We start from the raw sequence: 22,797 nt of genomic DNA, 5'->3' as shown, positions 1-22,797 counted from the left end.
CAGGACTGTCTCTCAGATTCGGTGACGTTTGAGCCATGAGAGTGCAGCAAGGGGAGCGGCAGGTGCCAGGGGCCCGAGGCAGAGGCAGGCCTGGAGGGCCTGAGGAGCAGTATGATGGAGGAACGCGTGAGCGAGAGAGGTTGCAGGACCAGAGGGAGAAGAGTTCAGCCTTGATGTGCTCTTGTGTGAGATAAGCCCTGGCGGGTTTCTGAGCAGAGATATGTCGCGATCAACGCGTCATTAGATGACACTGGTTCCTGGTGGAGAACAGACTCCCAGGTTCAGTGCAAGATTCTTCTAACATGACCCAGGCAAAAGATGACGTGGGCTGCCTGACTGGCCCAAGGCAGCACGGAGGCCATGGGAATGATGAGAAGTTAGGCTCTGAATAGACTCTTTGAGATGATAGTCAACAGGGTTTGGGAGGTAGAAGAGACATCAGGGGCTGGAGAGAAGGCGTGGTAGTTAAGGTGCTTGCCTGCAAAGCCTAACGACCCAGGTTTGATTCCCCAATACCCGTGTAAAGCCAGATGCACAAAGTGGCACATGCATCTGGAGTTTGTGGGCAGTGACTAGAGGCCCTGGCATACCTATGCTCTCCTCTCTCTCTGTGTGAGTGTGTGTATCTCTGCTTGCAAGTAAATAAATAAATAAAAATATTTTTAAAAATTTAAAAAGCCAAGTGTGGTGGTTCACATCTTTAATCTCAGCACTCAGAAAGCAAAGGTAGGAGGATCGCCATGATTTCAAGGCCATCCTGAGACTTCCAGGTCAGCCTGAGCTAGAGCGAGACCCTACCTGGAAAAATCAAGTTTTGGTGGGGGTTTTTTTTTTTGTTTTTTTTTTTTTTTTGGTTTTTCAAGGTAGGGTCTCACTCTAATTCAGACTGAGCTGGAATTCATTCTGTTGTCTCAGGGTGGCCTCGAACTCATGGCCATCCTCCTATCTGTGCCTCACGAGTGCTGGGATTTAAGGTGTGCGCTACCTCACCCAGCTAAAAACAAAAATTTTATTACAAGAGACATCAGGAAGAAGTCCACCAAGCATCCACCGGGCCACCGGACTCTCAGCTGCCTAGGATTGTGCAATGCACACATGGCTGGTGCACTCTGAAATGTGTGCTCATAGGCAAGCTCTGTGCCCGGCCCTGGGAAGTCACTAGACTACAGAGGCCAGTGCCTCTGCAGTGTGGCTTTCTGTCCCGCCTATCAGGGCCGTAGGGGATAACCACTGAACCTGAATGGTGAGCAGGGGAGGGCCGCTCCGCCAAGCGCCAGGATCCTGGCAGCTGCCTTCCTCATCCCCGTGCTCTTGCCCACAGAAGCCATCGTAGAGTCAGCCTTGTATAAGTGTGTCCTGAAGCCCTTGAAAGAGGCCATCCACGCCAGCCTGCTGGACATCCACAGCCGGGACGGCTCTCTGCAGCAACTCCGGGACAACCAGCAGGTGATCCTGGCCACCACCACCACCGACCTGGGCGTGACCACCAGCGTGCCTGAGGTGGCCGTCATGGAGAAGATCCTGCAGAAGCTGACCAGCATGTACAAGGCCTACTCACCCGGGAAGAAGATCTCCATCCTGCTCAAGACCTGCAAGCTCATCTACGACTCCATGGCCCTTGGCAACCCAGGTAGGTTGGCTGGAACCCTCCCAGGGGACCAGGGACAGGGCATGGGTAGAAGCCATTCTCTAGTACCTCTCAGAGTGACCTTAGCATACCTGCTGTGGCCCTGGAGGCAGGCAGGAAGCCGGTTATGCCTGTGCATGCATGCGTTAGGAAAGGGCGCCATATGAGTCTGCCAGGGGCTGAGGAATCCTGGCTCCGCGAACTGGGCAGCTCAGACATAGAAGTGTATTGTGCTAGAAGCCAAAAGTCCAAGGTCAAGGTAGGCAGGGCCTGCACTCCCTGTGAGCTATGGGGCTGTCTAACCCAGCTGCCCTCCGGGTTCTGGCAGCTTCTCTGTCTGCAGATCTCCCAGTCAGCATATAACATTCTCCCATTGCTATCTGCGTCTGCATTTCCTTCTTGTAAGGACACGGGTGATAACGGATTAGGGTCACCCCGCTCCAGCATGACCTCATCCGGGCCAGTTATATCTGTAACAGCCCATTTCCAACAAGGTCACCTAAGTGCTGAATGCTGACGCTTCAGCATAAGTAATCTTGGAGGGTTTATGGGTCAGCCTCTAACAGGGCCACAGAGTCATTCTTTTAAATATTGTATGTATGTATAAGGAGACAGAGAATGGGTATGCCAGGGCCTCTAGCCACTGCGAATGAACTTCAGATGCATGCAACATTTTGTGCATCTGGCTTTACGTGAGTACTTGGGAACTGAACCAGGGTTGTTAGGCATTGTGGGCAACTGCCTTAACTGCTGAGCCATCTCTCCAGCCCCCAGAGTCCTTAGTGATGGTGGCTCATTGGTCCATGGAGCAGCCAGGCAGTTATACTGACTGGTCAGTCCTGCTGAGCTCACAGGGACTCCCTGGGGTCAGCTGGGGCTGCTAAAGGAACACAGTTATCTTTTGGCAAGTGCCTGACTATGGGCCATCAGGAGTGGGTGTCAAGGCTAGAGAATGGGCCTAGGCTATAAACACCATTTAGTATCTCCTTAAAAGAGTGAGCCTAGGGTTGGAGAAATGGCTTAGCAGGTAAGCACTTGCCTGTGAAGCCTAAGGACCCCAGTTCAAGGCTTGATTCCTCAGGACCCACGTTAGCCAGATGCACAAGGGGGCGCATGTGTCTGGAGTTAGTTTGCAGTGGCACGCCGATTCTCTCCCTTTCTCTCTCTGTCTCTCTCTGTCCGTTGCTTTCAAATAAATAAAAATAAATATATATTGTTTTAAAAACAGCCAGGCGTGGTGGTGCACGTCTTTAATCCCAGCACTTGGGAGGCAAAGGTAGGAGGATTGCTGTGAGTTTGAGGCCACCCTGAGACTACATAGTGAATTCCAGGTAAGCCTGGGCCAGAGTGAGACCCTACCTCTAAAAAATAATAATAATAATAAATTAAATAAATAAATAAACAAAAATAAATCTTAAATAAAAAAGAGCCGGACATGGTGGCACACACCTTTAATCCCACCACTCAGGATACAGAGGTAGGAGGATTGTCGTGAGTTCGAGGCCACCCTGAAACTACATAGTTAATTCAAGGTCAGCCTGGACCACAGTGAGACCCTATCTTGAAAAAAGAGAGAGAGAGAGAGAGGCAGATCACCCTGCACAGTAGGGGGGCCAAGGCCTGCACCCCGTGATTCAGGCCAGCTCAGACTGTCATTTCTGAGCCAGAGACGCAGACAAGGTTGGGGCTGCTGCAAAGATAACTCTTGGGCTTGTCTTCCACTGAAGGCCAGCGGCTCCCAACTCCAGCCTTTATTCCAGTCTGGGCCACCCCACTTGGAGCCTCAGCATCTTCACCTGGGAGGGAGCAGGACCCCTGCAGTCTAGCATTTGAACCCCACTTCTGAAGCCATACCTCTGGACAGTAAACTTGGACATGGTTGGCCCTCTGCCACCCAAGCAGCCAGCCAGGGACTGCAGTGTTACTTCCCTATCTCAATTTTGTTGTTGTTGTTGTTGTTTGTTTTTCGAGGTAGGGTCTCACTCTAGCCCAGGCTGACCTGGAATTCACTCTGTAGTCTCAGGGTGGCCTCGAACTCACAGCGATCCTCCTACCTCTGCCTCCCAAGTGCTGGGATTAAAGGCGTGCGCCACCACGCCCGGCCCCCGTCTCAGTGTTTCCACTCTCAGGATATGCAAGGACCTGAGTCCTGTGTTGTGACTGCGAGGAGCAGGGGCTGTTGTCACCTCGCCATGCTCCAAGCAGGGTTTCATGAGGCACTCCAGCACCAACCTCGAAAGGGGCGGATAGCTGAGCTTCAGGCCCGCCCCGCCTCTGCCGGCCCCACTGGGCCTGTTTTCACACACGAAGTGTTATGTGGGATTTTATTTGAAATTAACAGTTTCTGGAACTTAAAAAAATATATATATCTTTTGAAAATAATTTCAAACTTGAAACGGGATGGCTCACTGAAACAGGACCACATCGGTACCCTTGTAAATTATCAACTCCCAGCCAGACCCATCCTCCACACACACACTTTTTTTTTTACTTTGAATCATGTAAGCTATGCCCTTTACCCCTTTGCTACTTTCTTTCTTATTTAAAAAAAAAAAATTTTTTTTTCAACGTAGGGTCTCACTGTAGCTCAGGCTGACCTGGAATTCACCACATAGTCTCAAGGTGGCCTCGAACTCAGTGATCCTCTCACCTCTGCCTCCCGAGTGCTGGGATTAAAGATGTGTGCCACCACGCCCGGCTCCCTTTGCTACTTTCTTGAGTGTATATTCTGCTGACCTTCTGGAAGTGGCGGGTTGAACAGGCCTGTTTGAACACCGTGGACTCATCCATTACCTCAGTGTCCATAGATGCAGTGTTTCTGTCGCTTCTTAGCATTCTCTTCAAATTCCATGTGGACCCAGCAGAGGCCTAGGAATTGCATCCTGCGTCACTGAATCTAGCCTCCCTTAATGTGTTCAGTTCCCAGGGCCTGTCATTTCCTTGATGACTAATGGTTTTGAGATGGAAATGAAGAGTTCCTACCCTCCCCACGCCTTCTTTCTTTTCTTTTCTTTTTTTTGTTTTTTGTTTTTTGTTTTTTGAAGCTGACCTGGAATTCACTATGTAGTCTCAGGGTGGCCTTGAACTCATGGTGATCCTCCTACCTCTGCCTCCCGAGTGCTGGGATTAAAGGCGTGCGCCACCACGCCCGGCTAACGCCTTCTTTCTTTAACCACACTTCCCATCTTGTGTTTCTGAGACTTTCCTCATGCTTAGAATGGGGCAACACGTTCTCAGACACATCACAGTGGACTTGAATTCTCTTCAGACTTGGCCTGGGGTGATTTTAAGACCAACCCCCTCCACCCCAACCCGCCCAGTGTTCCCTGTGGCCACCCTGCCCATGGCCTGTGACTGAAACCGTGACCAGCAGCCATGCGCTGAAGGCCTGGGAGCCCTTGGGGATCCCAGGGTGGTGTGGAACTGCAGCCCGCACCCCCTCACCTCCATGACCTGACGCCTGTTGTTACCCTGAGCTCTCCAGGATGCCCGCCGCCTGCCTGCGTCGTCACCACGGTGCTGGTGCGGCTTAACTTCAATGGCAGCTCGAGGCAGCGCTTTCATGACCCACTTGACCAGGAATAAAACAACTTGACTGTGGGTGACAGCTAGGACAGTGAGAAAAAAGGGGGGCACTTGGAGCCACAGGAACTGAACTATCTGGCAATGCTGTCCTTTCCAGAAAGACCACCGTCATTCGGTCCAAGACCAGGGTAAAAAACCTACGGTCATTTCGTGCCAAGCATACGGCCTTCAAATGCACTTTCCACTTCCGTGAGTTTTGGGTCCTGGGTCAGGAAGGGCAGGCTGGGGGCCACAGAGACAAACGTCCCTGGATAAACTTGGCCTCTGCCGTGTCATGCTCAGGAACTGTGGGGCTCCTGCAAGTATCACAAGGCTTGGAGAGAGCAGTTAGATCCAGATTCATCCACTATTGCTCTGACAATCCTTCTTGCCTCTGGGATGTCCTGGGCTAGGCAGGGGAAGCCAATCCTGTGGGAGGAACAGATCAAGCCTCGGGCACCCGCTCAGGTGGGCAGAGGGGAGGAAGGAGAGATACCAGACAAGCCTTCTTTAAGCAAGATAAAAGCAGGAAGACTGGGAGAGAGCACAGATGGCCGGCAGGTTGCTGTGTGCACAGCTGACCGAGACGCAGCCGGGTATGAGGCCGGCATCGTGGTAATGGAACCCAGGGCCCCTGCCATCCACCTCCTGGCAGAGACCACAATTTCAAGAATCCACTGATGGTCCAGACAGGGACAGGGGCTGAGGAATTAGATGAGCTCTCCTCCATGAGGCCCCCAGAGAGTGTGGCACTGCCTGGAGGGTAGAGGGGGCAGAGTGGAAGAGCCTGCTGTTGGTCTTTTAAAATCTGTAAACTAAACTGGGCTGGAGGGATGGCTGAGTGGTTAAGGCACTTGCCTGTGAAGCCTAAGGACCCAGGTTTGATTCCCCAACACCACGTAAGCCAGATGTACAAGGTGGCACATGCATCTGGAGTTTGTTTGTAGTAGCTAGAGGCCCTGGTGTGCCTGTTCTTTCTCATATCTATCTATCTATCTATCTATCTATCTATCTATCTATCTATCTATCTATCTATCTGTATGTATATATAGATATATAATCTCCTTAATAAGTAAATATTTAATAAGTAAAATATTTAACAAATCTGTGTTAAGCTGATTTTTTAAATTTTTTTACTTGCAAGCAGAGAAAAGGAGGAAGAGAATGGACACACCAGGGCCTTTAGCCACTGCAAAAAGACTCCAGATTCATGTACCACTTTGTGCATCTGGCTTTACATGGGTACTGAGGAGTTGAACCCGGGTTGTTAGGCTTTGCAAGCAAGAGCTTTAACTGCTTGGCCATCTCTCCAGGCCTAAACTAATTCTTTTTTATTTTTCTTCGAGGTAGGGTCTCACTCTAGCCCAGGCTGACCTGGAATTCACTCTGTAATCTCAGGGTGGCCTCGAATCTCAGGGTGGCAATCCTCCTTCCTCTGCTTCCAGAGTGCTGGGATTAAAGGCATGTGCCACCATACACAGCCTCAAGACTTAATGTTTCTTATAGTCCAGTAACTCCTCAGGCTCTGTGCTGTGCCTGGTTCCATCTCTCTGGCTACCTCATCCTCATAAGTACCCCACTGCAGGTACTGTGACAATCCCCAGTTCAGAGCTGAGGAAACTGAGCAAACGAAGTTAACATTGTGGCTAGAGAGTGTGGCAACAGACAAGGCAACGGGAACACAAAACCCTTCACCAGCTGAAGAGGTAACATGGGGTGAGATCGGGACACTCTGAGTTTATATTTGATACTTTTTTTTTTTTTCTTTTTGGCTTTTCGAGGTAGGGTCTTGCTTTAGCCCCGGTTGGCTTGAAATTCACTATGGAGTCTCAGGGTGGCTTTGAACTCACAACGATCCTCCTACCTCTGCCTCCCAAGTGCTGGGATTAAAGGCGTGCATAACCATGCCCAGCTCAACAGTTGCAGGACCCAGTAAGCCATTTTAAGATCATCATTCCTAGTACTAGGGAGGTCTCCAGAGAAGATTTCAGGGAGCAAGGAAGTTGCTTTAAGCACAAGTCAAGGTAGAAGGCCAAGGCCAAAGCCCTTCCCAGTTGTGAGCCTGGTGCTGTGCCAGGGTCTCTGCATCACCAGCCACCTGCCTTCAGGAATAAGCCGGTCAGCAAAGCTGGGGGAGGCGTGGTCACCACAAGCAGCGGATCCTTCAGTCTAGATCAGTCCCACCCACTCCGGCCTGCACCTGGCCCTATGCACAAATTTCTACTTAAAACACATCAAGCTGATCGTGGTGCAGAGGTAGGAGGAACACCATGAGTTCAAGGCCACCTTGAAACTACATAGTGAGCTTCTCGGTCAGCCTAGCCTAGAGTGAGACCCTACCTCAGAAAAAAAAAAAAAACATATCAATTCATTTATAGTGGTGACAGCAGCTTGTGTGATTAGTTGGGAATGAGGCCATGTGCCCCGGGAAAACATAAATATTTATTATGTTTACTATCTTGTCCTTTATGGGAAAAAAAATTTTTTAATTTTTTTTTTGTTATTTTTATTTATTTGAGAGCGACAAAGAGGCAGAGAGAGAGAGAGGGAGAGAATGGGCACACCAGGGCCTCCAGCCTCTGCAAACGAACTCCAGACGCGTGCGCCCCCTTGTGCATCTGGCTAACGTGGCTCCTGGGGAGTCGAGCCTTGAACCGGGGTCCTTAGGCTTCACAGGCAAGCGCTTAACCACTAAGCCATCTCTCCAGCCCGGAAAAAAAAATTTTTTGCTAGTCTTTCTCTGAGATGTTTCCCAAACAATCAAACCTGTGTCAGCCATGCGTCTGATTTGCACAACAGTCCCACACAACAGACTGAGCCGATTAATATCTCCTAGTGTTCAGCTGGGGACACTGAGGCTCGGTGTGGCTTAGGGAGAGGCTCTCAGTCACGCAGCTCAAGTGGCAGAACCGGCGGTGGAAGAGGGGGCGGGCAGGTTCTGATCACGCACTCGGAAGTCTGCAGCACTCAGGAGAGCACACTCTGTGGCTCATTTTTCTCCAAACAAGAGCTTGTCCTCTCCAAGTCTCCCAGCCCATGAGACATGCACCAGGCCCCTGCCAGCTCCTGGCAGTGTGACCAGCCCACTGGTGCCCACAGATGGGACTGGGTGAGACAGAAGTCGAAGCCACCAGGAAATGCTGTTGGCAGGGCCTTCAGAAGCACAGGACGTGAGCTCTGACCCATGAAAGGCAGGTGTTAGGATCACACAAGCATCGTTTCACCACTGGGCCCAGTACCCCAGGGGCACTGGTTGTTGGGCACAGGCCGCCCTAGGAGGGAAAGGAGGGTGACAGCATGTTGCACAGTCCTTGCCTACATCAAGAGAAAAGACCCTGATCTAGTCCCACAGGTCACCAGCTATGGGACTTGGAGCACATGCCTCCAAGATCTGAGCCTTGGCCTCTGAGATGAGGTTGAGCCTGTTGCATCTGAGGCCATTAGTAGTCTACACCGGGCTCGTACCAGCTGGCTGCGGGAGGCAGAGGGGGTAGTGGTTGTGTGTATTTCTATTTCTTCCCAACTCTATATATCAGCAGGCTGATCTTTTTCTTTCTTTTTTTTTTTTTTTTTTTTTTTTTTTTGAGGTAGGGTCTTGCTGTAGCCCAGACTGACCTGGGATTCACTATGTAGCCTCAAACTCTCGGCAAGCCTCCTACCTCTGCTTCCCACATGCTGGGATCAAAGGTGTGTGTCACCATGCCTGGCAATTGCTTATTTATATGAGAGAGAAAATGGCCATGCCAGCTCCAGCTGCTGCAAATAAACTCCAAACCCATGGGCCACCTTGTGCATCCTGGCATATGTGGGTCCTGGAGAATGGAACCTAGGGTTGTGCAGCGTCTCTCAACACAGCGCTGTGTAAGGCCCACAGCAGACTCCACACTGTGACCATGACCCTGGTGGCCCTGGGGTCCCGGCAAAAAGCGCATGGGGCTGAGTTCAGCTCCCAGCAGCATCCAACATCCCAAACCCTGTGCTGGGGCTAGAAAGACAATGAGGAGGCAGGGGCAGAGAGGATTAGTGACTCGAGACTGCTCCCACAGCCTCCACCTCTGTGCTTGGGGGCTCACAGTGTGAGGAGAGGGCCATGAGGGACTGGAGCTGGAGCAGGCTGGGTAACAAGAGGAAGCTGGTACAGGAGGTAGGGAGGTGGCCATGACTCAGCACTGAAGGATGGCACCATCACATAGGCACCCCAGGAGGGCTTTATTGTGGGGGGTGCTGGGAGGAAGGAAGACAAAGTAGCAGGACCATGATGAGCTCATGGGTGAGGGAAGCCCAGGTTCAAGTCCCAGGGATCACAGCCTAGCCCTCGGACCCTTGGTAAATAACCGGACTCCTCTGTAAGGTGGACACCGTGAATGCCATTCCCACTCGCTTCTCAGAGTTGCTGTGAGAATTCACAGATGCCGTGCTCCAGAATCTGTCCTGCCTTTTAAAGTGCCAGACGTGTGTGGGTGATGCAAGGAGAGGTACTCGCTCTTCAGAGGGAACCTCAGGGACTGGGGAGGACCCCGGGGGCAGTGGAAGGTCTCCGGGGCAGTGGGGGACATCGGGGAGAGTAGAGGACCTTGGGCAGTGGGGAACCTTGGGGACAGTGGTGGACCTCAGGGGCAATTAATGCCCTCAAGGTTGCTGTGGGACTGAGGAAATTCTGTGTGCAAGTGGGTAAGGGACACTTCCCCCCACCCCCTGTGGCAGTGGTGGCCTTTGAATTAAGCATGACAGGAACTTGATGGCAAGTGCACAGTCTGACGTGGCTGTAAAGTAGAGCCCGGCGAGGGCGGGGGCTTGGGGGTTTCTTCCTCCCACCTTGCACTGGGCTCAGGCCCCCATCCCCAGGAGGCTGACCCTGGGATTCCTTGGGGTCCTTGCTAGTGAGTCACCAAATCTAGGGAACGGACCTCTTCCAGGGTGAGCTCCCGCGCCCAGGCTGGGAGCGCCCGTGGGGACCCGGCTCTCACGGCCTCGCTCGTCTCGCAGGGAAGCCCTACGGCGCCGACGACTTCCTGCCCGTGCTCATGTACGTGCTGGCGCGCAGCGACCTCACCGAGATGCTTCTCAACGTGGAGTACATGATGGAGCTCATGGACCCCGCCCTGCAGCTGGGGGAGGGTGAGTCACCTCTGTCCCCATGCCAGCTCCAGGCCGCCTGAGTGGGCCTCCCCTGAGCCAGGGTAGACCAGCAAGCACTCTCTGGGACCAAACTTGGGCTGAGCCCTAGGGTTATGCATGTGCCCACATGCATACCCCCGGTGCAGGCCCTGCTTATGGGAACTGATCAACCGGGATGGCAGAGGACTCAGGAAGAGAGGCAATGGCTCACCAAAAGCTGGGGCAGTACAGCAAGCTACCCAGTGGGTGCAGACTGGGGAGGGCTTCGGGAGGAAGTGACAAAGACGAGACTGAAAATTTAAGGGTGACCAGAAACTAACAGATAGGGGCTGGAGAGAGGGCATAGCAGTTATGTTGCTTGCCTGCAAAGCTAAAGGACCCAGGTTCAATTCCCCAGGGCCCACATTAAGCCAGATGCAAAAAGTGGCACATGCGTCTGGAGTTCATTTGCAGTGGCTGGAGGCCCTGGTGCGCCCATTCATTCTCTCTCTCTCTCTCCCCCCCCCCTTTCTCTCTCTCAAATAAATAAATAAGTAAAATATTTTTTTAAAAAAAGAAAGAGGGCTAGAGAGATAGCTTAGCGGTTAAGGCGGTTGCCTGCACAGCCTAAGAACTCATGTTTGAATCTCCAGGTCCCACATAGCCAGCCACACAGTGACACAAGTGTGCAATGTCATATATGCACACAAGGGGCACACACATCTGGAGTTCATTTGCAGAGGCTGAAGGCCCTGGCGCTCACCTCTCTCTCTCTCTGCGTGTGTGTGTGTGTGTGTGTGTGTGTGTGTGTGTGTGTGCCTCTTTCTCTCTCTCAAAAATTAAAAAAAGAAAGAAGCTAACAGAAGAAGGAGTGGTGGTGCTGTCCCTGGTGGTGTAAAAGGCACAGCTGATGTGGAGCGCGTGCAGCTCTGACAGGGAGTGATGATCGGTTCTTAGATGGGGGTCCTCCGGGTCTCCAGGCCCTGCTCACCCAGCCTGGACTAGGACCTCTGTCAGTGGGCGGAAGGTACGGAGATGCCAGGGCTGGGAGCTCCCCAGTAGCATGAAGCAGGGGTACGGTTTGCTGTACCCCACCCTCAGTTTCCCTTCGGCATCCTCCTTCCCACCACTTCTGCAGCCCAGGCCCTTAGCCACCCTCCTTGAGAAATAGCGGCGCTAATTTAAGCTGGAGGGGGAGGGTGCAACATGTCCCCTGGGACATCAGCCTCGAAAGATGGAGCCTGGGGGCCCCAAGTGTCCCCTGTGGGCTTTGTGGTTCTTAAGATGAGGTGGTCCCCCTTGCCTGTGTTTGCCGGGTGAAGGCCATCCTATAGAAGTGGTTCTGTGAGATCTCCACAACTCTGGGGAGCAGGGAAAGCCATGTGCCTTGCTGTCGAATGTGCCTTTGGATTGTGGCTATGGAACTCCTGGGGTGTCTTTTTCCTTCTTCCTTTTTTTGAGGGGGTGGTTTTGAGGTAGGGTCTCACTCTAGCCCAGGCTGACCTTGAATTCATTATGTAGTCGCAGGCTGGCCTTGAACTCATGGTGATCCTGCTACCTCTGCCTCCCAAGTGCTGGGAATAAAGGCGTGCGCCGCTGCGTCCAGCTTACCTTTTCCTTCGTTTGTTAACTTTCCCTGCACTTGAAGCAATATCTTCAGAAGAAACAAACTTTTAGTCCTTCCATCTATCCAGTCACCCACCTTGCCCATCTGCCATCCATCTGTCCATCCATCCATCTACCAGTCCATCTACCTATCCATCCACTCATTCATCCACCTGCCCACCCATATACTCACCAGTCCATCTAGCTATCTGTCTGTTATTCACTCACCCGTAAATCTACCCACCTACCCACTCTCCTGTCGTCCAGCCCTGTATCTACTCATCTACCCACCATCCCTCCAACCTCCAATCATCCATGATAAACACTGGGCTGCAGTGAGAGTGAGGCAGGCAAGGAGGTGGGCAGGGGCCTCAAGGCAACACTGAAAGGTCTACAGCTTGAGGGAGGTAAACAGAAGACAAGAGAGGCCAACAGGGGCTGGAGAGATGACCCAGTGATGAAGGCACTAGCCTGCAAAACCTAACAACCTGGGTTCAGTTCCCCAGCACCCATAGAAGCCAGATGCACAAAGTGGCACATACATCCGGAGTTCATTTACAGTGGCTAGGGGCCCTGGTGTGCCCATCCTCACTCACTCATTCTCCGTCTCTCTCTCTTTCTCTCTCTCTCTCTCTCTCTTTCTCTCTCTCTCTCTCTCTCTCCTTGCAAATAAATAAATATTTTTTGTGTATATGAGGTAGGGTCTCACTCTAGCCCAGGCTGACCTGGAATTCATAGGGAGTCTCAGGGTAGCCTTGAACTCACTGTGATCCTCCTACCTCTGCCTCCCAAGTGCTGGGATTAAAGGAGTGTGCTGCCATGCCTGGCAAATAAAATATTTTTATAAACAAGAAGTCAACAAAGGTCACAGGCTGGGAGCCCAGCTGGCTTTCTGTCCCACACCCTGAGTACCCCATTTCCTAGTATTTGCCCCTAAGAGATCCACCAACCCACCAGTGGTCTGCCAAGGACCTTCACTGTGGTCTTAGGGCTGCTACAGGTTCCCTCTAAAAGTTAAAACATATTCATGTCAAAAAAGAGCTGGTGTGGGCTGGAGAGATGGCTTAGCAGTTAAGCGCTTGCCTGTACAGCCTAAGGACCCTGGTTCGAGGCTCAACTCCCCAGGACCCACGTTAACCAGATGCACAAGGGGGTGCACGCGTCTGGAGTTCGTTGGCAGTGGTTAGAGGCCCTGGCACACCCATTCTCTCTCTCCCTTTCTTCCTCTGCCTCTTTCTCTGTCTGTCACTCTCAAATAAATAAATAAAAATAAACAACAAAAAAAGAGCTGGTGGGGGACTGGAGAGATGGTTTAGCGGTTAAGGCACTTACCTAGGAAGCCTAAGAACCCGGGTTTGACTCCTCGGAACCCACATAAGACAGATGCACAAGGTGGCACATGTGTCTGGAGTTCATCTGCAATGCCTAGAAGCCTAGGTGCACCCATTCTCTCTCTCTCTCTCTCTCTCTCTCTCTCTCTCTCTCTCTTCCCCCCCTCCCCCCCCCCCCCGCTAATAAAAAGCTGGGTGTGGTAGTGCAGGCCTTTAATTCCAGCACTTGGGAGGCAGAAGTAGGAGGATCACTTTGAGTTCAAGGCCACTCTGAGACTATATAGTGAATTCCAAGGTGGTCTCGAACAAGGTGGCCTCAAACTCACAATGATCCTCCTACCTCAGCCTCCTGAATGCTGGGATTGCCCAGCAGCAGCGTACTGTTAGAGGTGTTTTCTTTGAAATGCATAGTTACTTAAAAATTCTTGGGCTGGGTTGGAGGAATGGCTTAGCATTTAAGGTGTTTGCTTGCAAAGCCAAAGGACCCAGGTTTGATTCCCCAGTACCCATGTTAGCCAGATACACTAGGGGTACACGTGTCTGGAGTTCATTTGCAGTGGCTGGAGGCCCTGGCATGCCCATTCTCTCTCTCCCCCTCTTTCTCTGTCAAATAAATAAATAATTTAAAAATTATTGGGCTAGAGAAATGGCTCAGAGGTTAAGCCACTTGCCTGCGAAACCTAAGGACCCAGGTTTGATTCCCCAGTACCCATGTAAGCCAGATATACAAGGTGGCATCTGGAGTTTGTTTGCAGTGGCTGGAGGCCCTGGTGCACCTTTCTCTCTCTCTCTCTCTCTCTCTTTCTCCAGCTACCTCTTTGTCTCTCTCAAATAAATAAATAAAAATAAAAGGGCTGGGGAGATTGCTTAGTGGTTAAGGCACTTGCCTGTGAAGCCTAAGGATCCAGGTTCAGTTCCTCAGTACCCATGTAAGCCAGATGCCAAGGCAGCACATGTGTCTGGAGTTCACCTGCGGTGGCTGGAGGCCCTGGTGTCCTGGTGTGCCCATGGGCATGGGTCCCTGGGTTCCCTGTTGCATGAATCTCAGTGACATCTGGGACAGACTTGGGAACTGTTACTAAACCAAGGAGGATTAAGAAGGCAGGCAAGAAGAACAGCCTGGTGACCGGATCTGGCTGGTTCTGCAGGAGTGCCCAGAGACTCCCCATGTCACCCCAGTTCTCTGGCTGGAGGAGGGGCAGATGGACTGGACTGGAGGCTCTCATGCTGGACTCCAGTGTTCTTCAGTCCACTGGGCCGCCGTGACAAAATGCCATAAACAGGATAACTTCTCAGCCACAGAAACTCATTTCTCACATTTCTGGAGGCTGTTCGAGATCAGGGCACTGGCACACTGTGTGTCTGAGGGTCCCTTACGCATAGATGGGGCCTTCTCACCGTGTCTTTGCAAGGTGAGAGGGGCACACAGCTCTTGGGCCTCTCTAATAAGGGCACTAACCCCATTCATGAAGTCTCCACCCTAAAGACTTAGTCACTGCCCCAAAGGCTCAGCCTCTGGTATTGTCCCCTGGGACTTAGGAGTCATACTTGTTAGTTAGAATTTAGCCCCAGGTGTTGGAGGCAGGGTGAGAGCTAGAAGTGGGCTCTGACTCCCCAGTGTCATGGTTCACCGGAACAGCATGCTGTCCACATAGCTGGAGGCAGAGTGGATACAGCACAGCTCCAGTGACTGAGGCCTGTGACCTTCACAGCAGAGAGTCCAGGGCCCCACGCCCATGAGGGCTCAGTCAAGCATCCTTTGGGGCTGACGAGATCAGAGGGTACCTATAGCACCAGGGAGGACTGGTGGGACCTTACCCTGCTTCTAGATCCACCCCCCACTACCACACTCCAGCTGAAGGAAATCATGGTGCAGAGGGCAGTCTTGGGAAGCTGCAGGGGAGCCAACGCAGAATCCAAACTTCTCCCATAAGCGCCCTCAAGGTTTCCTTTTCCCTGCCAGTTGCTCAATGGACAGCACAGTCTCCAAGGCTCACGGTGTTGTCGCCACCTAGTGGTCATAGCGGACCATAGCAGTCTGGTCAAGGAAGGTGTCTGGGAGGGACCACTACTGGCTGTGGAAAAACAGGTCCAGGTAGGACTTGGGAGTTTCTCCCTTTTGCCCATAACAGGGCCAGAAGCTTCCCAAACCCATACCTGAGCTCATGAAACCACCGTGTTTTACCCACGCGTTACTAAGCCCTGCACCTCGCCTAGATTCACCTCGTTTACTTTTCACACCATCACGGGATCTGCAGACGAGGAAACTGAGGCCGAGCTGGCTACATGCCAAGCCCTGCCCTGTGATTCAAACTAGTATTTTCAACAGTTTTTAATCTCCCTCCACCACATCCTGGACCCCAACATGGTTAGAAAACAGGGCTGTGCCACCTTGGCGCGGCAAGGTCTGGAGCCCCCAGGGACGGCTTCCTGGCTGGAAGTTCTTTGTGGCCCTATGCTGACTAGGGACTCTAAGCCAATTTCTGTATTGATCTGGTATTGGTCATCTTTTCATTGCTAAGACAAAATACCTGGCAAAATCAGTTTAAGGAGGCAAGCATAGTGGTGTATGCCTTTAATCCCAGCACTTAATGGGAGGAGAAAGGGGAACAGAGGTAGGAGGACCACTGTGAGTTCAAGGCCACCCTGAGACTACATAGTGAATTCCAGGTCAACCTGAGCTAGAGTGAGACCCTACCTCCAAAAACAAATAAACAAAAAGCTGGGTGTAGTGGTACACACCCTCAACCCCAGCACTCTGGAGGCAGAGGTAGGAGGATAACTGTGAGCTATAGGCTATCTTGAGATTGCATAGTGAATTCCAGGTCAGCCTGGACTAGAGTGAGACCCTACATCTAAAAAAACAAAAACTAAAAAAAAACTCATTTTAGGGCTGGAGAGATGGCTTAACAATTAAGGCACCTGCCTGCAGAGCCTAACACCCCTGGTTCTATTCCCCAGTACCGACGTACAGCCAGAAGCACAAAGTGACACTGCATCTGGAGTTCATTTCCAGTGGATAGAGGTCTTGGGGCGCCCATTCTGACTCTCTTCTATCTCTCTACTTGCAAATAAGTAAATAAATAAAATATTTTGGGAAAAAAAAAACATCTTAAACCGTCAGATTTTAAAATGAGCAAGCATTTTCTTCCTAAGGGAACAGAGAAAAGCTGTGAGTTAGGCCAGACTGCTGGGGTGCCCATTGAGGCTACGGGGTGCTCTGGGGTGGAGAACGGACTTTGCAGCAAGTGGTAGAGTGTGGGCGCCCCCTGGTGGTCGTAGGGGTTGAGCAGGGCTTGCACACTTGAACCAGCTCCCTCCCAGTGGGGCTGGACATAGATGGTACTAGCTTCACTTCCACACCCTTGACCCTTCAGGTTCCTACTATCTGACCACCACCTACGGGGCCCTGGAACACATCAAGAACTATGACAAGATCACAGTGACCAGGCAGCTGAGTGTGGAAGTGCAGGATTCCATCCATCGCTGGGAACGCAGGCGCACGCTCAACAAGGCCCGGGCCTCACGCTCCTCTGTACAGGTAATGCTGGGGACCATCCTGGGAGGGGCCTGGGACTGAGGACAGATGCCACCTGTCTGTCGTGACACCCTTTGGCTGGTTAAGCCCGTCAGCCCTGCCCTTGGGAGCAATAGGGATCCCACACTAGAGGAGGGATTCCAGCCCCTGCCAGCGTATAGGAGGAATAAGACATCCTCCCACACAGCACAGCTCTGGTCCCTGCTGTTCTATCCTCAGAAGCCCAGGAGATATGCCAAGAGAGCAAGTGTATAGCCGGGCATGGTGGCACACGCCTTTAATCCCAGCACTCGGGAGGCAGAAATAGGAGGATCACTGTGAGTTAAAGGCCAGCCCGGGACTAGAGAATGAGTGCCAGGTCTACCTGGACTAGAGTGAGATCCTACCTTTTAAAAAGAGGGGGGCGTGGAAAGATGGCTTAGCAGTTAAGGCACATGCCTGTGAAGCCTAAGGACCCAGGTTCAATTCTCCAGGTCCCACGTAAGCCAGATGCACATGGTGGCACATGTGTCTGGAGTTTGTTCACAGTGGTTAGAGGCCCTGGTGCACCCATTCTCTCTTTCTCTCGCTCTCTCTCTCTCTTTGTCTCTCTCTCTCTCCCCCCCCTTCTCCCTCTCTGTCTCTAATAAATTTAGATTTAAAAAAAAAAAACCTTTAAAAAAGAAAAGAGGGCTGGAGGGATGGCTTAGCAGTTAAGGCATTTGCCTGCAAAGCCAAAGGACCGTGGTTCGATTCCCCAGGACCCACGTTAGCCAGATGCACAAGGGGACACATGTGTCTGGAGGCCCTAGCGCACCCATTCTCTCTCTCCCTCTTTCTCTGTCAAATAAATAAATAAATATAAATATTTTTTAAAAGAAAAAGAAGGAACTCTGAGCTAACGAGTTAGAGATAATAGCTATCAAAACCTGCTATATGATCCGAAACACCTGTCCAGAAGGCCTTCTGTGAACCAGGTGAACTCTGCCTCTGTCCCCATTCCAGGACGCCCAGCTGATGTCCCTTCCTCTAACCAACAGATCTTGTAACTGACTGGGAAGGGAAAGAAAGCTCTGGCTTCGTTTTCGGTCCCTTCCATGGTGCAGATGGTGCCAGCATGGCCAATTTCAGCTTGCATCCCTGGGCTAAGAGTTGGGAGATCTCACTGGCATGAGCTGGCTCCGATCCACCACGGGCTCCCCCAGCACACCTGTCCTTCCACTACCCTGGGGACATAAAAACTCTTGGTCCCCACTTGGCCAAGGCACTCGTGACTCCGTGTTTTTACCCTGTGGGTTCCCAGTGTTGAGCCAAGCCAACATGGACACATCCCCTGGGAGCGTGGAGGCTTGGGAGAGAAGACTGGGTAGAAATGAAGAGCCAACTGGCACCGTTTCTAGGATCTGGGGAGGGCACACTCTTCTCCCTCCTGGCACTTCCTCTGCATCCCTGGCCTTGAGTCCTTTCCCTCGGGAGTGAAAGCAAACCCAGAGACCCGCCTCAACTACAGCAATAAAGAGCTCTGGGGGGGGGGGAGGGGTTGGAGGGCAGCCACTAAGAAGATTCCACTGAGGCCCAGAGCCTGGCACCTTCTAAGTGCTCACCACCCTACAGGATGGTCCTTAGCATCTTTATGGTTGTGGAGCCATTAGAGTGCAGTTGCTAATGCGTCCACAAGGAGGCAGCCCGGTGCGCACCGTCTCACCTGCTCGGAGGGTGCCTGGGAGGGAGCGAGGGGTGATTCCAGGACCCGCTCCTCCAGATGTACACGGAACCCAGCCATGAAGTCAGGACCGCTGTCCTCAGTGTACCGGGGCAGAGGCTCACAGAGGTCAAGGTCGCGCAGTGAGTGCGAGCGGATTTAAAGCCAGGAAGGGGGCGCGGCTCACGGGTCAGTGGAGGGTGCGATGGCGAACTGTTTGGTTTCAGTGCTGACTTCCTACAAGCCTCCCTCCCTCCTTCCTAGCCTGCCTCGGAATTAGCCCTAAGAGCGGAGCTGTCACATTGGCCTCAATTATGGGGGAAGGGGGACTGGGGTCTACACCTCCCACTTTATGCCAGGATTGTACTGGGGTGCACCGAAGAGGAAAGAAAGCATGCATGCGTGTGCGAACCATTAACGAGGGAGAGATGATGGTGACCTCAGGACTGGCGGGGGGGGGGGGATTTATTCGCCCCTCATGGCGAAAGCCAGCCCGGTGTGTTGCGGGGGTGAACCCTGAGAAGGTAGAGTCACCCAGCCGACTCGGTGGTGGAGTAAGAAGTAGGGGATGGGGAGCTGGAGGGATGGCTTAGCGATTAAGGTGTTTGCCTGCAAAGCCAAAGGACCCACATAAGCCAGATGCAAAAGGGGGCGCATGCACCTGGACTTCGTTTGCAGTGTCTAAAGGCCCTGGCGCGCCCATTCCCTCTCTCAATCTCCCCCCTCTTTTTGTTGTTTGTTGTTGTTTGGTGTTTCAAGGTAGGGTCTCACTGTAGCCCAGGATGACCTGGAATTCACTATGTAGTCTCAGGGTGGACTCGAACTCACGGTGATCCTCCTACCTCTGCCTCTTGAGTGCTGGGATTAAAGGTATGCGCCACCACGCCCGGCCTCTCCCCTCTTTCTCTCAAATAAATACAATATATAAGAAAGAGAGAGAGAGAGGGAGGGAGGGAGGGAGGGAAGTAGAGGATGGGGATGCAAGCACCCCGGCTTCCAGTGTCACCAACGGCGCGGGGCGGCGCTGCGGGGCCCCTCCCCTGAGCACCGGGGGTCGGGGGAACGGGGGTGACGACCACGATCCCGCCCCTTGTCCCCCGCAGGACTTCATCTGCGTGTCGTACCTGGAGCCCGAGCAGCAGTCGCGGACGCTGGCGTCGCGCGCGGACACGGCGGCGCAGGCTCTGTGCGCGCAGTGCGCGGAGAAGTTCGCGGTGGCGCGGCCCGGCGAGCACCGGCTCTTCGTGCTCGTGGACGGCCGCCGCTTCCAGCTGGCCGACGACGCGCTGCCGCACCGCATCAAGGCCTATCTGCTGCGCAGCGAGCCCAAGCGCGACTTCCACTTCGTCTACGGGCCCCTGGACGGGGACGGGGGCGGAGCGGGGAGCCCACCCTGCCTGGTCGTGCGCGAGCCCAACTTCCTGTGACGCCGCAGGCTCCCCCCAACCCCACCTCCACCCCACCCAGACTGGCAGCACCGAGGGGGCAGTCACACTTGGCCCGTGCCCTTGCCAGTCACACTTGGGTGCCATCCACCGAACATGCGCCGCCCAGTTGTGGCAGCGTGATTGCAAAATATATATATATATATGCTGAAGGAGTGGCCGAAGGGCACCAAGAGGGGTTCGATCGTATTCGTCATTAGCAGAAAGGGAAACTGAGGCAAGGGGCAGGAAGAGGTTCTCCATCCAGCTGCGGCAGACCAGCCCACTCCCTGCCCCTTCCGTATCCGCATCCTTCACTTCTTCCTGGACTGGCGGAGGAAGGGCATCTTCGTCCCCAACTGCTCCTTGTGCCTGGGCTGTGTGTGGCCCGCCCAGCCTCACAGGAGTATGTTGGTGTTGAAGAGAGGTTTCCCCCATCTCTACCCCAGAGCCTGCTCTCAGCTGCCTGAGTGTCCAGAGACACCCCCCCCCCAACCCCAGGACACCTGAGCCCCACCAGAAGCCCCCAAAACACCCTGGGACTGCCAAGCCAGGCCAGCCCCACAGATCCATGGACAAGTCCCACTTCTATCCCAAGGGAGAACCTTACGGCCGGCGCCCTGGTGGAGACACCACACGGCTGAATCTATTGCTGCACATAGGGGGTGGGGGGAGGGAGAGTTGAATAAAAGCCCTTTTGCAAGTGGCATGTCCTTCTCTGGAGGGCCGGGGTTCTGCTCACCAGCCCAGGCTTCCGTCGCATCCCCATGATCCTTGGTTCCTGTCATCCTGGGCTCTGGATCATTTCTGAAGCCATTTTGTACCTCCCTGCAAATACCATTCCCTTTGACGTTCACGTGGGTCAACACCTGTGCATCCTTCAAAGGCCTGGCAGTCTTTGTCCCTCCAGGTGAGCTCACAGTCCGTATCCGTGTCCACATCAGATAGCTGTTGTCACTTCCCCAGCTGACTGGAGCTATTCCTCCTTGTCCTTGGCAGTGTTGAGGCTACTGAATGTCAGAGCTCTCCTCAGCCTCTCAGCGAGAGCCCAAGGGTCACATGGAGCCAGCCTCACTGTGGCTGCCCTCAAGGCATCTAGAGAATGGCAGCTGGATTTAGTTGAATTAAGCTCCGGGGCATGAGCCGGCTCAGCCAGTCCTCAAGTGCAAAGGGCATTTCAGGGGGAAAGTAGGGACGGCCAAGCGTTAATCACAGCACTAGGGAGGCAGAAGTAGGAGGATCGCTGTGAGTTCAAGGCCACCCTGAAACTATGTAGTGAATTCCAGGTCAGCCTGAGCTAGAGTGAGACCCTACCTCAAAAATAAAAAAGAAAAGGAAGAGAAAGGAAGGGAGGAGGGTACTTAATAGGTTGATATTGTATGTATGTAAGTACAATGATTGTGATGGGGAGGTAATATGATGGAGAATGGAATTTCAAAGGAGAAAGTGTGGGGGAGAGGGAATTAACATGGGATATTTTTTTATAATCATGGAAAATGCTAATAAAAATTTAAAAAATAAATAAAAATTTTAAAAAAAAGAAAAGAAGATAGGGACAGAGGTATGGGGGGGGGGCGGGACACCAGCCACCAGCCCTGGGATGCCTAGCTATTTAGTGGCTCCAGCAATACTTACTTAATGCACACAATAGTCCTTGGGTGTGCTATTTCTGGACACTGAAAGAAAGGGTGTGTGGCAGTGAGGGCTGAGTTCTCCTGAGGCCTCTCCTCCGCTTTCAGTGGCCACTTCTCTTTGAGTCCTTACATGCCTTCCCTCTGGATACATCCCAATATTCATCTTATACAGACACAATCTTCTGGATGAGAGCCACCCCATTTACCTCATTTGAGTGTGTGTTGGAGGGTGGGTTTCCAGGTAGGGTCTCACTGTAGCCCAGGCCGACCTGGAATTCACTATGTAGTCTGAGGGTGGCCTCGAACTCACTGATCCTCCTACCTCTACCCCCCAGAGTGCCGGGATTAAAGGCGTGCGCCACCACGCCAGGCTCCATTGACCTCATTAAACTTCTTTAAGGGTTCTCTCTCCAAATCTAGTCACGTTCTGAGGTGACGTTAGTGAAGTGGGAGGAACAATTTCGTCTGTAACAGAGACTCGCCCAAGATCATTACTTCCTTGTGCTGTGACAAAATACCTGACAAGAAGCAACTTTAGCCAGGCATGGTGGCACCACCTTGTGCATTTGGCTTATGTGGGGAGTCAAACCTGGGTCCTTGGGCTTCAAAGCAAGCACCTTAACTGCTAAGCCATCTCCAGCCCCACACTTTTTTTTTTTTTTTTTTTTTTTTGGTTTTTCGAGGTAGGGTCCCACTCTGGCTCAGGCTGACCTGGAACTCACTATGTAGTCTCAGGGTGGCCTCGAACTCACGGCGATCCTCCTACCTCTGCCTCCCGAGTGCTGGGATTAAAGGCGTGCACCACCACACCCGGCCCCCACACCCTTTTCTTGAGGCAAGGTCTCACTCTAACCCAGGCTGGCCTGGAACTCACAGTGATCCTCCTACCTCAGCCTTCCCAGTACTGGGATTAAAGGTATGTGTCACCATGCCCAGCTAATTCAGCTGCTGCCAAACCTGTCTTGTCTATAACTAAATTCACTCACTCTTTGCTTTGCCAAACTGCAAAAAAAAAAAAAAATTGTTTTTGTTTTGTTTTGTTTTTCAAGGTAGGGTCTCACTGTAGCTCAGGCTGACATGGAATTCACTATGGAGTCTCAGGGTGTCCTCGAACTCACGGCGACCCTCCCACCTCTGCCTCCCGAGTGCTGGGATTAAAGGCGTGCACCCGGCTAAACCGCACATTTTTATTTTTCTGCTCCAGTCTCTGCACTCCATCCCCTTCCCTTACTCACTGTAGACCTGAATCAGAGCAGTGAGCAGTAACCACGACACATTCTGAATGTTAGCCTCAGA

General features: G+C 52.5%; 1 protein-coding gene across 1 annotated transcript in view; it reads left to right on the top strand.

The window, feature by feature from the left end:
• Nucleotides 1–21,189, top strand: part of Rin3 (Ras and Rab interactor 3) — a 130,319-nt gene extending 109,130 nt beyond the window's left edge. The window contains exons 7-10 of the mRNA XM_004649326.3: nucleotides 1,322–1,630; nucleotides 10,178–10,309; nucleotides 16,602–16,765; nucleotides 19,547–21,189. Coding sequence (XP_004649383.1) covers nucleotides 1,322–1,630; nucleotides 10,178–10,309; nucleotides 16,602–16,765; nucleotides 19,547–19,870 — 929 coding nt within the window. The 3' untranslated portion in view covers nucleotides 19,871–21,189. The remainder of the gene's footprint in view (nucleotides 1–1,321; nucleotides 1,631–10,177; nucleotides 10,310–16,601; nucleotides 16,766–19,546) is intronic.
• Nucleotides 21,190–22,797: the final 1,608 nt, after the last annotated feature.

The sequence above is a fragment of the Jaculus jaculus genome, chromosome 7 (genome assembly GCF_020740685.1).
Source record: "Jaculus jaculus isolate mJacJac1 chromosome 7, mJacJac1.mat.Y.cur, whole genome shotgun sequence".
Classification (NCBI taxonomy): domain Eukaryota; kingdom Metazoa; phylum Chordata; class Mammalia; order Rodentia; family Dipodidae; genus Jaculus; species Jaculus jaculus.
This window is presented reverse-complemented; position numbering and strand designations above follow the sequence as displayed.